The 12,848-nt window shown below is 37.8% G+C and overlaps 1 protein-coding gene and 1 long non-coding RNA gene across 11 annotated transcripts in view; one reads left to right on the forward strand and one right to left on the reverse strand.

Moving 5' to 3' along the window:
- Positions 1-2,910, reverse strand: part of LOC144584632 (uncharacterized) — a 53,546-nt gene extending 50,636 nt beyond the window's left edge. Inside the window, exon 1 of the long non-coding RNA XR_013539007.1 lies at positions 2,836-2,910. This is a non-coding gene — a long non-coding RNA (uncharacterized LOC144584632). The remainder of the gene's footprint in view (positions 1-2,835) is intronic.
- LRRC28 (leucine rich repeat containing 28) overlaps positions 1-12,848 on the forward strand; it is a 39,680-nt gene that overhangs the window by 3,788 nt on the left and 23,044 nt on the right. For 7 of the 10 annotated variants that reach the window (XM_072982218.2, XM_020781760.3, XM_072982219.2 and 4 more), the window contains 3 exons: positions 1,301-1,341; positions 6,865-6,902; positions 8,479-8,616. In XM_072982218.2, coding sequence (XP_072838319.2) covers positions 1,301-1,341; positions 6,865-6,902; positions 8,479-8,616 — 217 coding nt within the window. Of the gene's footprint in view, positions 1-1,300; positions 1,342-2,176; positions 6,903-8,478; positions 8,617-12,848 lie in introns of all 10 variants that reach the window. The other 3 variants (XM_078381124.1, XM_078381122.1, XM_072982221.2) reach the window with 3 other exon arrangements.

Consider the following 12,848-nt stretch of genomic DNA (forward strand, 5'->3'; position numbering starts at 1 on the left):
CCTCATGATTTGTGTAGCATGGATGTTTTGGAGAAGGCAAGCAGAAGAATTATGGTAGTGTTTCTCGTTGCGAGGAATGCTATATATATGCTAAGTCCTCTGTTTTGGAAATGTCAAAGAAACCATCCTGAAAAGGATTACTGACTCTTTTGTACTGAAATAACCTGCAAATATTTGTCCTATTCCAGTGAAACTAGAATCAGAGATACTGCACATCTAGTATAATGTACAGTCACTTCATGCACGACCTTTCTCCTAGATAGATAGCTATGAAGGAAGATGCTCCACATTGTCATATGTGCATCAGAGCATGAGAAGTACACAGACTGGACTTGCTCTCCTGCCTTAATAACCACAGTCCTTGAAAATCTATGTTGGAGTCAAGCTCCAGCAACATAAACAGGGAAAGTGTCTGACTGCCATTTGTGGAACAAGACTCAGGTAGAGAATAGTACCATAAGCTTCAAGTAGAAATTGCGTGACCGTGCTCACTGATACATTCTCTGAGGGGGAAAATGCTTTAGAAGATCTATGTCTTGTTTAGAGATGTGCAGTCGTGCAGTTGTTTCCAAAGCAATAGTTGTTGTAGTCTGTTGGAACAAAATCAAAGTATTTTGTGGTCTCAGATTAACACATGTATTATGTGTTTTGTGGTCCCTTAGATTAACACATGTGTGGCTTCTAGTTCAGGAAAGCTTATGCAGCAATAAATATGTTGCTTATATGTTGCTTTATCTTGTTTGCCTTTTTTGGAAATTAAAAAAGTCTTCAGACTGGCTAACTGTTGAAGTTTCCAATAGGAGTTATGTTATTTATTTGCCTTATGTTATGAGTTAGCTGTCTGGCTGCACAGCCAGAGTTTAAGTGTGTGTCCCAGGAAAACAGCCAGATTTGGACAAAGTGCACAGTGCAAAGGTACCTCCAGAAGAAGGCAATGGGAAAGCCCTTCTGAGTACTTTCTACCTAGAAAACCCTGAAAAATGGTACCTATAAGTTGGAATCCACTTGATGGCATGTAATTATTATTATAACAAAATCGGAATTTTCAGTGGGGATTTTAATCTTCGAGAATGGCCATTCTCTTACTCTTGTTGTGTCAATCATGCTTGCTTTCTTTTTCCAGCCTAGGCTTTAGGGCAGACTTGGCTGTCAAATCTCCACTTTGTGGTATTCTTTGAGTTTTTGGCGCACAGAGCTGTGCCTTTGTTTTGCTTTGAATTTCATGCATTTATTCACTAAGTAGCAGTTAAGAGTTTGTTTCTTTAAAATTGAACTAAAACATTAAAATTTTCTCTTTCAGCCTGAAAACCTTGCCCAGAAACTTCCAAACCTTGTGGAGCTGTGAGTGTCTGTTGTCTTACTTATAGCAATACATTAAAGTCAGCAAAGAATATTTCTTGAAAATAAATGCTGCATTTTCTAGGCAAACATGTTTAGATTCTGAGAGCAGTATGTGGGTGAGTTGTGTTATTTCCTTTTTGCTAAGAGCTGCTTACCTTGGTCTAGTCCAAATTGATGTGCCTTTCAGTGACCTAATTTTATTTATGCTGTCTCCTCCTGTACTTCGGCATAGTAATTGTGAGCCGAAGTGGCAGCTTGGAGGTATCTCTACACCAAACACTTGTTGTGCAACTGCATTCAACCTAAGGCAGCTAGGTCATTTGTTGAAAGAATTTGCAATTTACTTTATCACTGGTAACTGAAATACTTAATATAATTTACATCCTACTTGTTTACTAGGAGAACATAGTGTGTGCCAAGTTTTAAAGATCAGCCTTGTACACCTTATAGGAATACAGCTATCCAAGTATGTCTTTGTTATTGTTGCTGGGTGTTTGGGGGCTATGAATGGAAGAAGATTTGTTTTGCAGGAGTTGAAGACATAAGAATTATCTTTCTGAATTGGCCTAGAATGTGTGTAGTTGATACTTTGCTATCATGGAGACCCTGGTAACACATGAGTAGGGATGGAAAATTATGAAAATTATGTTACCAGCATCTGGTGCTCACAGGCATAATGTTTTTGTGCAGTGGTTCTTAACCTTTTCTTTACCCCAGACCTCCTTTAAATATTTTTTGTTGACGCGCATCACCAAGACTTAACTCAAGATTTAAAAACCTAAAGTGCATCAAATATTTATTTAAAGTGTCTCATGAGGGGTTTATTCATTGACAGATACTCATCGATACAATGGCAACACTTTTAAGATGACTGGAAGAAGCTTCATTTTGCTTTGAACAGGATACAACCTCATCAGCAGCATCAGTTCTTTTACTTTTCCGATTCTGAAGCTCAGCCAAAATGTATTGTTACAAAAGTAACTGTAGTAATATCTGAAAAAGTCACGCTACCCAACAATAACCAATAATTTTATTAGCAGAAATTGAAGAAGAAACACGGTCACAAAGTTCATTCAAACTCTCACTCGCACTGACACTGACTGACTCTGGCACTCTCTTTCTGCAGCTTCTGAGTGCCTGCACAGTAGCAAGAAATGTCACATGCTATCTCTCAAAGGGGAAGATATGGAGGCAGTGACAGATTTTACCTTCTTGGGCTCCATAATCACTGTAGATGGAGACAGCAGCCACGAAATTAAAAGACGCCTGCTTCTTGGGAGGAAAGCGATGACAAACCTTGACAGCATCTTAAAAAGCAGAGATATCACATTGCCAATAAAAGTCTGAATAGTCAAAGCTATGGTTTTTCCAGTAGCGATGTAGGGAAGTGAGAGCTGGACCATAAAGAAAGCTGACCGCCGAAGAATTGATGCCTTTGATTTGTGGTTCTGGAGGAGGCTTTTGAGAGTCCCCTGGACTGCAAGGAGAACAAACCTATCAATTCTAAAGGAAATCAACCCTGAGTGCTCACTGGAAGGACAGATCCTGAAGCTGAGGTTCCAATACTTTGGCCATCTCATGAGAAGAGAGAACTCCCTGGAAAAGACCTTAATGTTGGGAAAGTGTGAAGGCAAGAGGAGAAGGGGACGACAGGACGAGATGTTTGAACATTGAAGCGACCAACATGAATTTGACCCAATTCCGGGAGGCAGTGGAAGACAGGAGGGCCTGGTGTGCTCTGGTCCATGGGGTCACGAAGAGTCGGACACGACTAAATGAACGAAACGATCTCTCAAACACTCAGCGTCATTCGCCTGCATGTTCTCACCATATGCAGAAATATCAAACAGTTATTTCCTATCAAACTGTTTTTTTCATAACTAATTTTTACTGTTGTTTGTTTTGAATGGCAGTAGTAGGTTAGAAAAGCGAAGTTTTACACAAGCAAGGGAAATTTAAGATATTTTAAATCTTACTTAAGAGATAATCTTGCTTCATCTTATGTGTTGGAAGTTCTACTTTATAATAAGGCTGAAGAGTTTTGTAATGAACTTCGTCTTTTGCCAGAAGGCACTTTAGAAAGGCTATGTGAAGAGGTCAGAAGAAAATTCTGCCTTAAATTAATGTTTGAAAGGAGTATAATTCTTAGAAGCCCTGCAAACCAGAGCAGGAGCTTTTAAAATACATATTAAATGTTCCTGTCCTAATTATCTCATGCTCTCTAACCCTTTTTGTGTGTCGTTCTCTCTCTTATTTGATTGTAGATACTGTAGTTGGAATCTTAGAGCAACATAATAGCAGTAATCCTGTTAATATAAATAGGGTTGGGGAGAGAAACAAATTGCCATTTAGACAATTAAACTTTTTTTTGTTATAACTGGATTACTTCATAATAGCACAAATTTTGGACTGTCACCCAGAGGTCTGATTTTTCCCTACTGGCTATGTTGGAAAATTATACAGTGGTGCCTCGCTTGACGATGTTAATCCGTTCCAGTGAAATCACTGTAGAGCAAAATCGTCGTCAAGCGGGGAAGAAACTCCATTGAAACACAGTAAAAACTGCTTAATGTGTTCCAACGGGCTAAATACCTAATTGTCCAGTGAAGATCCTCCATAAGGCGGCCATTTTCTGGTGCCTGTGCAGCAAAAAATCCATCCTAAAAACAGCGGGGAGCCATTTTGCACAGCGGGCAGCCATTTTGAGAGCCGCCGATCAGCTGTTTTAAAATCGTCGTTTAGCAAAAGCAGTAACAAAAACCTCATCGTCAGGCGGTTTTGTCGTTTAACAAGGTACTAGTTAAGCGAGGCACCACTGTACTATGTTTATCCTCTATTTGCATATTTTATTGTATTTTGTTAGGGGACTCAAGGCAGCTTATAGTCAACTAAAATAATATAATAATCACTATTTGAAAATACTATAGAGCACATACTAAAAAAATAAAGCATGTAACAATATTTTTAAACTATTATAATTTACAAGCAAACATTATAAAAACAGACTGCAGATTTCTAAAGCCCCTACTACTGCTTAAAAGCCTACCTGAAAAGGTAGGTGCTTGCCTGATGATGAATGGCCAAGAAGAAGAGGGACTAGCCTTGCTTCTAGGAACAGGGCATCTCAAAGCCTGGGAACAGCTACTGAGAAGGCCCTCTCCCATGTCGTCACCAGACAAGTGTGGGTGGGAAAGGTCTCTTCAGAAGATCAAGAAGGCTCATATTGGGTGATACGGCCCTCAAATAGCCGGTGCCCAAGCCATAGAGGGCTTCATAGGTCATTAAGTGGCACTTTGAATTGGGCCCAGAAACAGATTGGCAGCCAATGGAGCTGGTGTAATATGAGAGGTATATGTTCCCTATAACTAGTTGTAGTTTGACTGTAGCATATTGAACCAACTCAAGTTTCTGAACAATTTTCAAAGGCATTCTGACATAGTACAAGTTGCAGTAACCGAAACGACAAACAAATAAGATGTGTGTCACTGTAGGCAAATCAGACATCTCAAGGATCAGGCACAGTTCGTGCATCAGTTTTAACTGTGCAGATGCACTCCTGGCCACTACCGAAATCTGTGCTTTCAGGCACAGGGCTGAATTCAGCAGCACACCCCTACCTGTGAACCTAACCTTTCAGGGAGGGAATATAACACCATCCAGTACTGGCTGAGCCCCTATCATCTATTTTGTCTTTTGACTGATGAGGAGCACCCTGTCTTGTCTGGAGTGAGTTTCAGATTGTTTGTTTCCTTCAGTATATTACTGACAGCAGACCAGGTTCTGAACAGGAGTTAGTGGAAAGAAGAGAAACACTTGGGTATTACTAGCATATTGATGTGCCAGACCTTAAAACTATGGAGAACCTCTTCCAGCAATTTTATGTAGATGTTAAATAACACCTATGGTAGCAAGGTGGGAGATACTTGTTTTTGATGTGGTAGGCCTGATAGAGTAATGCTGCCAAAAGAATTCATATGGTAGTCCAAGACTTAATGACAATAATGTCTTTAGGATAAGCAAAATAACTTGATTTTTAAAGACGTGATTGTCTGTTTTAACACCCTTGAAAATTCTAGCAAAGCTCTGCATGAAGAAAATTCATAGACATCTCTCCCTAAGTGGTAGTAATTGCAAGTATTGCCCACCAGAGAGCACTATATAAACTTTTATCAGCCTCTGCCATATTAAACATACTGTAGATTGGGATTTTAAGACCTGCCTTAGGTATCAAATGGGACTCCAGAGCTTTTTTGTTCCAAAACAGACTCGCATGCCACATGGGAATAAGAATAATTTCAAAAGCTAAATTTATTTATTTTATGTCTGACTTTTTATCTTTACAAGATCCAAACTGTTTATATGACTTACAACGTAAATTAAAACAGATACTGTTAAAAAGCATAGACTTATGTTAAAGCAATTAAAACAGTTAAAAAGTAAAAGGGGAAAAGCTCTTCCCAAGTGAGACACAAATCATTCAATGCTTCTAAATTAACCCCTTGCAATCTGAATTTACCTTGATTAGGTTTGGCCATAGACCTATGTTTTATTGTTGTTATTTTTGTAGAATATTGACATTTCTTAAAAAAGAAAAAACTAAAGCAGCATTTCTACGCAGTACCAAAGAATCTTCATGTTAAGATTTTTCTGAATGCTAAAGTATTTCAGAGTATTCTCATTTTTTGAAAAAAATATTTGCTGCAAAATGTGAAACCTTTTGAAGCTTTATTCATTTCATACTCTTGAATTTATGCTTGAGTAGCTAAAAAGCAGATGGCTCTTATTTTGTAACTTTTAAAAAACAATCCCCATGTTCCTGAGATCTACTTTTAAGTAGTGGCTTTCCCAGTTCCGCTCTCCCAGTGAGTTTCCATGGCCAAGAAAGGATTCAAACCCTGTTCTCCAGAGTCCAAGTCCATTACACCACACTGGGAATCTTGTAAATATATAGCTCCATTAAAATGTTTACACACAGAACAAAAGTAGTAAATGCTAGCATAAGTAAAGTGGATTGATTGCTTGCCTCTGCCTTTTGGATTCCTCCCTACAAAGCAATATATGAGAGACTATGGCTAAAATCCTGGGGCTTAGAGTAAGTTGCATCTTAAGTAGGCCCATTGAATCAATGGCACTTACAGACCAGTTGACTCACCAAATCCCCACTGATTCAATGGGCCTAGTCTAGTTGCAATTAACTATGCTATAGATTTCAGCCTGTATACAGTGGTAGTTACATAATATGCAGAGCAGCCGGTTAACAAAAGTGAAATTATTGATCTAATCTCTATACTACAGAAGAGGACATCTGTTTAAGGAAAGAGTTTGAAAGCGCAATTCTATCTTAGATCAAAAACACTTGACAGTCCTGTTAATCACAGTTTTCCTTATGAGCTCTGAACCGGAAAAATATCTCTGCTGTTTTTTTTTCTCATGTTTCTTATACTGTCATACAAATGTTTTGATAACTGGCTTTCATACCCAGCCCTTGAAAGTAACATCTGGTATGTTCTCTTTTTCTCCCAGGTACCTCCATTCAAACAATATTGTTGTTGTACCTGAAGGTAACTACTATATTGAGTTCAAAATGAGAAGTTTCTGGTATTAAGTTAAAAGCATAAACTTTAATTTGCTTTTCTGTTAAACACAACATGGATTTTAACTCCAGTATGTTTGAACTATGCATGCTTTGCTTCTAATTAGTGAACTGAAAAGCAGAAGTGATGTTTATTAGTAAAATGATGCTTCTGAAAGAGGCATATAGTTTTACTTCAGCTTGTTGAATGATTAATAACTTATGCAGCACATGTAGTGTGTCTCCGTTTTATTTATTTTTCCAGCCATCCTTTGCTAGGTAAGTTGTTTTTTCCTTGCGGTGAGCTTAACAAATGAAATAACCCAGCAATAACCCTAGGAATTGCATTTTTTTAAAAAAAATCTCTTTTAAAGGTGGATAGCTTGATAATGCTTCCTGGGAGTTATTTAACATAGATTTTCTGTCTTCTGTAACGTGTACATGCTGCAACATTATGAATTGGACATTATTCTGGACCTTTTTCCTGGGGCCCTAATTTCAGTGTGATCCAATTTTATTTATTTGAATTACATTTAATAACAACACGTCTTAATGTCCCAGCAGGACATAGGTATTGTAATGAAATATATGATGTAGTTATCAGTGCATCAGACTAGGACTAGAACTGGGTTGAAATGGCTTCAGCTCAGCTATCAGACTTCCTATGTTCTCTTTCTTAGCCTAAGCTCCTTCACAAGAGTCCTCAGCCTGTCAGTATTCTTGCCTGGTAAATGTAGAACACATTGGTGAACCATGTGTCGCCATGATAAGACCAAGAATCTTAACATGACAACCCAGTGTGATGGAGCAGTTAGAGTTTTTGCAGGAAACATCTCAAGCTCAAAAAAAGAAATTGATACAATTGTGTGTGCAGAAATGGGGAAACAATTAATTGGATTCAACTTGGAATGTGATCTAAGCTGCTCACCTAACTTATATATTTATTATTATGTGTATTTGCAATTTTACTTTACCACTCTGTGTGTAAATCACATGTGTTACCTCACAAAAATATCTAGCATAGTCGCATACAAAAATAATCTCAAATGAGCAGTGGGGTTTTAATTTAAAATCTTGCTTAAAAATATAAGTGATGATTTCATTGATTCAGCTAACTTTGAAACTCAAGTTTTCCTAATATATTAATACATTTTCTAAAAATGATTTTTTTAAAGAAATGGTAAAATCTAAGCACTGGAAAAAAATTCCCAGGTTTTTTCCCTACCCCACATCATTAATCAACACTGATTTGCAGTCTGTTGAGAGGTATTTACTTCTTGGCCATGTCCCTACTTCATTGGTTACATGAACTGAATTTAAGCAGACAGATGATAAGGATTATGGTTGGAGAAAATTCACCTCATCACATCTCTTCAGTCCTCTCCCATGTTGCTTTTCTAAGCTGTCAAAGTACTAATCAAAACTCTGTCATATTCAGTTGTGACACCCTTTTGCTCTTTGTCAGTTCCTTTGACATCTAAGGATAAACAATAGTGAAAGTTCGCTTCATTCTTCTGATAAGGTCTTTGCACTCATGTCAAATGTATTTCATTTTTTCCTTGAAGCAATTGGGTCCCTGGTTAAACTCCAGTTTCTGGACTTGAGTGACAATGCCCTTGAAATCGTTTGCCCAGAGATTGGCCGCTTGAGATCTTTGCGCCACCTTCGATTGGCCAATAATCAGCTGAAATATTTGCCAGCAGGTAAGATATGAGATGTTTTCCACCTTATAGAATTGATTACTAGGTATTTTAGTTGATCTCTTGTATGTATTTGTAAATAAATTGCTATCACATGTTAGAGAATTTTGGTCAAGAACATAAGGCTTGATGTGCTCATCCTTTGAATAATGGTGCTTAATTATTTGCTGATCCATGTCTATGGAGTTAAAATTAACACACACACACTAAATACAAAATATGGAAAAATTGCTGAAAGCAAATTATATATCCTAATATAAAGGAGCATCCCAAACATTTATTCTATTCCATCGTAAATCTCTGTACTGATACCATATTAGCTGCCTTAGTGATGTTTTAAAGTGGTCATTTTAGGGAGAATTATTTGATCACTGCACAGTCTGTTTGGACTAGATGGTAGGAACTGTTTTCATTACTTTTATTTAGAAGGTTCCAGGTATAACCCCCAGCATCTCTAAGTAAGAAGAAATTGCTGTCTGAAACCTTGGCATTCCAGTGCCAGTGAGTCTTAAATGAGTACAAAGCTGAATGGACCATGGGTCTTCCAGTATGGGGCAGCTTCCTCTCTGCTTAAATGGAAGAATATTTTTAAAATCAACATTGCAATCCTAAGTATGTTTACCTGGAAGTAAGTCTCATTAAGCTCAGTAGACTTCACTGTGTAGCATATGTGTTTAGTATTGCATTCTAATCAGTTCATTTTGTGAAACAGTGTGTTCTGTGTTATTTGCACAACGATGTAAGACCTCTACATTAAGTGCAGAAAGTAAATGGATTATTAATATTTTATTGTAATGGAGAAAACAAGCATTTGGTAGCAATGATTTAAGTATAAAACTTTCCATATACATTGTTTAAAGCCAGAGACATTTTGTTATTAAAAGCTGCCCAAAACAGTCACTGATGCTTCAAAATTGCCTAATTCAAAAGGGAATCCTTATGAGCTACTTAAAATGTATGTTCCCAAACTTTAAAAGAAAAATTTGCCAAAAGGAAAGCTGACAGTTTTTCAGGAACTAAAGACATGTTTAAAAAGGGTCTTTGGGCAGACTAATTTACATTATAGAATGACTGACTGAATGCCTACTAGATTTTGCTTAGGAAATGGCCTTTACTGTACAAGGAGGCAGCATTTATTTTCTCCTTCATTTATATGAAATATGAGGCATTAAATGTCTTTCTCCTTTATGTTCAGAGCTTTTAGGTATGCAAACATTTCTTAACAGCTAAAAATATCACTAGTTACTAACCATCAGGGAGTCCAGCAAAAGGCCCAACATATATTGAAGTGTTGGTGCAGAGTCAGCTTGTCTGAGTGCCTGTGACTGGTTCTTCACGCCCCCCCCGCCCTGCTCCATCAGTGCTGGCAGTATTGCATTTTGCACAGTCTATATTAATCTTCCTCAGCCTGTGATAATCTTCTGTTTCTCCTGGGAAATTGGCTGTGCTGATCTGTTTCTTTGAGTATTTTCTTGTGTGTAGCACTTTCTGTCATTACTTTGCAAGCACGTTTCAAGCAGGTTGGCGTTTGTGGTTGAAAAGCCTGTAGGTATTTGGCTCATAATCCCTCTTAAGGAGCTCCTTTTTAAAAAAAAAATCAAGATTATGATTAGGATAGGTTTCTATTGTGACAGCTTTTTCTATATGCTTGATACCATATTCATTCCAGTATAAGAAGGAGTCTGTAGTGGGCTTTACAGTACAGTATCCCTATAGCATTAATACGATGAAATATGATGTTAGCTGTATCTCAGTGGACAAGAATGCTGGGTGGTTGTTGTTTTTATAATGATAGCAGTTTTCGGACTTAGGTTGCATTTTTTTAAAAACTAGGCCACCTCCTTTTCTGGTACATAGTGTTGAGCATAGGGAGCTCTCAAAACGGTCCTGTTGCAAGTAGTTCTCTCTGTGTTAATTCTGCCTCCAGTGCTAGATCCTTTCTGAGAGGCAACTGCAGTACCATTACTGTACTGCACCACTTTCTTCAATAGTTCTTGGAGCTTCTCTGCTTTTAGCACTTGTAGGGGGGGGTTTCATAGTACGGATTACTGTGAGGTAGCATGAGAAGGGAAGGTGTCTGCAGAGTAGGATTCTGTGATGTGTATGCTCCTAAGTAGATTTACAGCGCATACAATGCCCCTAATTTTGTCATAATCATCTTTTTGTGTGTGTGTGCCTGAGTTCCCCTGGTGCTGATGGAAACAATTAATTGGCTTGGGATCAGAAATGTCTTCATTTATTTATTTGTTGTTGTTTTCAACAATTGCATTAAATGTGCAGGGTCCCAGATGTTTCTGGGCAGTGACCCATAACTCTTACAGATGGCTACGTTACCTGTGGCTAATGGTTGTTGCACCCTAGCAATAGCTGGAAGACTACAATTCCCACCCCTGAACTATAAGAATACTTGACATTTCTGTCAAGAGGCATAGGCAGAATGAGACAAATGGTAGCACTGTACGTAAGCACTTGTGCAAGAAGGAGTGTCACTGTATAAACTGATTGTATAAAACCATATTTCAGTAGGGGAGGGAGGTCTGCAAGTAATTGATTTTATTGTAGATTTTGTTGTTTTCTTACTATAAATACTGTAGTAACAAGAGGAAAGGGCATATCAGTCCAAGGGTTGAACTCTAGCGTAGGAAATATATCCTGGAGGAAGAATATACTCCAGGCAGAGTCAGGGCTCGATGCAAAGTCCATTAAGAGCCTCGTGGTGCAGTGGTTAAAACGCTGTACTGCAGCTAAAACTGTGCTCACGACCTGGGGTTCAAATCCCAGGTAGCCGGCTCAAGGTTGACTCAGCCTTCCATCCTTCCGAGGTCGGTAAAATGAGTACCCAGCTTGCTGGGGGGGGCAATGTGTAGCCTTTATAATTAAAATTGTAAACCGCCCGGAGAGTGCTTGTAGCGCTATGGGGCGGTATATAAGTCCAATAAATAAATGTGGCCAATGAATATCAGACTTGTGGCATAATCCTCTCTGCGTGTATTTAATACAAGGTTATGTTGATTTCGATAGGTTGTTCTCCCAGATGTGTTGGTATAGTTACAGCCTTTTCTTTTTATTATCGGCAAGCAACCAAAATTCTTCAAAAACCCCGAAGTCAAATCAAGCAAGTCATAGTGAAAGTCCCACCATCAAAGCAAACTCAAAATTGCTTGTTGTTTTTTTTAAAAAAGAAAGTTTATCAAATTGTAGTTGTGATTGAGTGGTATCCTCAGCAAGCAAATAAGAGCTCTGATGATTTTGAAAAAAATCTTTTTTCATCACAATACCACAATTAAAATTAAATTTTGAATATGCTGAGCTGATAGTAAAAAACATCAGCATTTGGGTAACTGCTGTCGTAATTGTTACATTGGAATTTTAATATAATTAAATGCAACCAAAAATAAGCAATCAAGTTGAGGTATTTGATATGAAAAGAATAAGTGAATAAATTCAGCAAGCATGTTGTACTGTAGGTTCATTTATAGCTAGAGTTGAAATAACAATTTCCAGTATCTGTGAAGTAGCTAAACATTAAATTACTGGTTCCAGTGAACTTAGGGAAGCTTACATTTACTTTTACTTTACTCTCACAACAATGCTGTGGTGTGGGTATGGCTGAGAGTATGAGCAGCCTGGAGTCTTCTAGTGTGCTTCATTATCATCATCATATAACAGGCACCAAACCTATTTCAGTTATAAATTGGCAGTATTCCTTAATACCTTCCCCAATCACAGTTTCTCACGTAGACTTAAAGGATTGGGATTTGACTCTTAACCCCATCTCCCAAACGAAGAACAATAACCCCCATTGGTTTGTGAATACAGAGAAGCTTTAATTAAAAGGCTATTAAAGAGATGAACCGCTGTATTTTGCAGATAGGCCACATCTTTGTTTCAAAAAGCCTTACCACATTTTGGCATGCTTACAACATAAATCTTCCCTTTGATAAATATAATGATAGCTAGTGATTAGATCATAGGATTTGGCATCAGAGATTTTTGAGTTAGTTCCAGGTTTTGCTGTTTGGCCAAAAAGGCCTCTTTTACCCGTCTAAAACATGCATGAAGTTTATGCTTCCCTGAAACTCAATTGTTTTAAAAATCCTAAATCGTTATGATTTTTAAAAATAATTTGAAGGCAAGTAAGTTTGGTAAAAACTACAGCACTGATTCTTTGTATATTTGGGAAGGATGGATTAAACACTATTATACTCCCCACTCCCCTGTTTCTGGATATATTG

Source organism: Pogona vitticeps, chromosome 12 (genome assembly GCF_051106095.1).
Source record: "Pogona vitticeps strain Pit_001003342236 chromosome 12, PviZW2.1, whole genome shotgun sequence".
Lineage (NCBI taxonomy): Eukaryota > Metazoa > Chordata > Lepidosauria > Squamata > Agamidae > Pogona > Pogona vitticeps.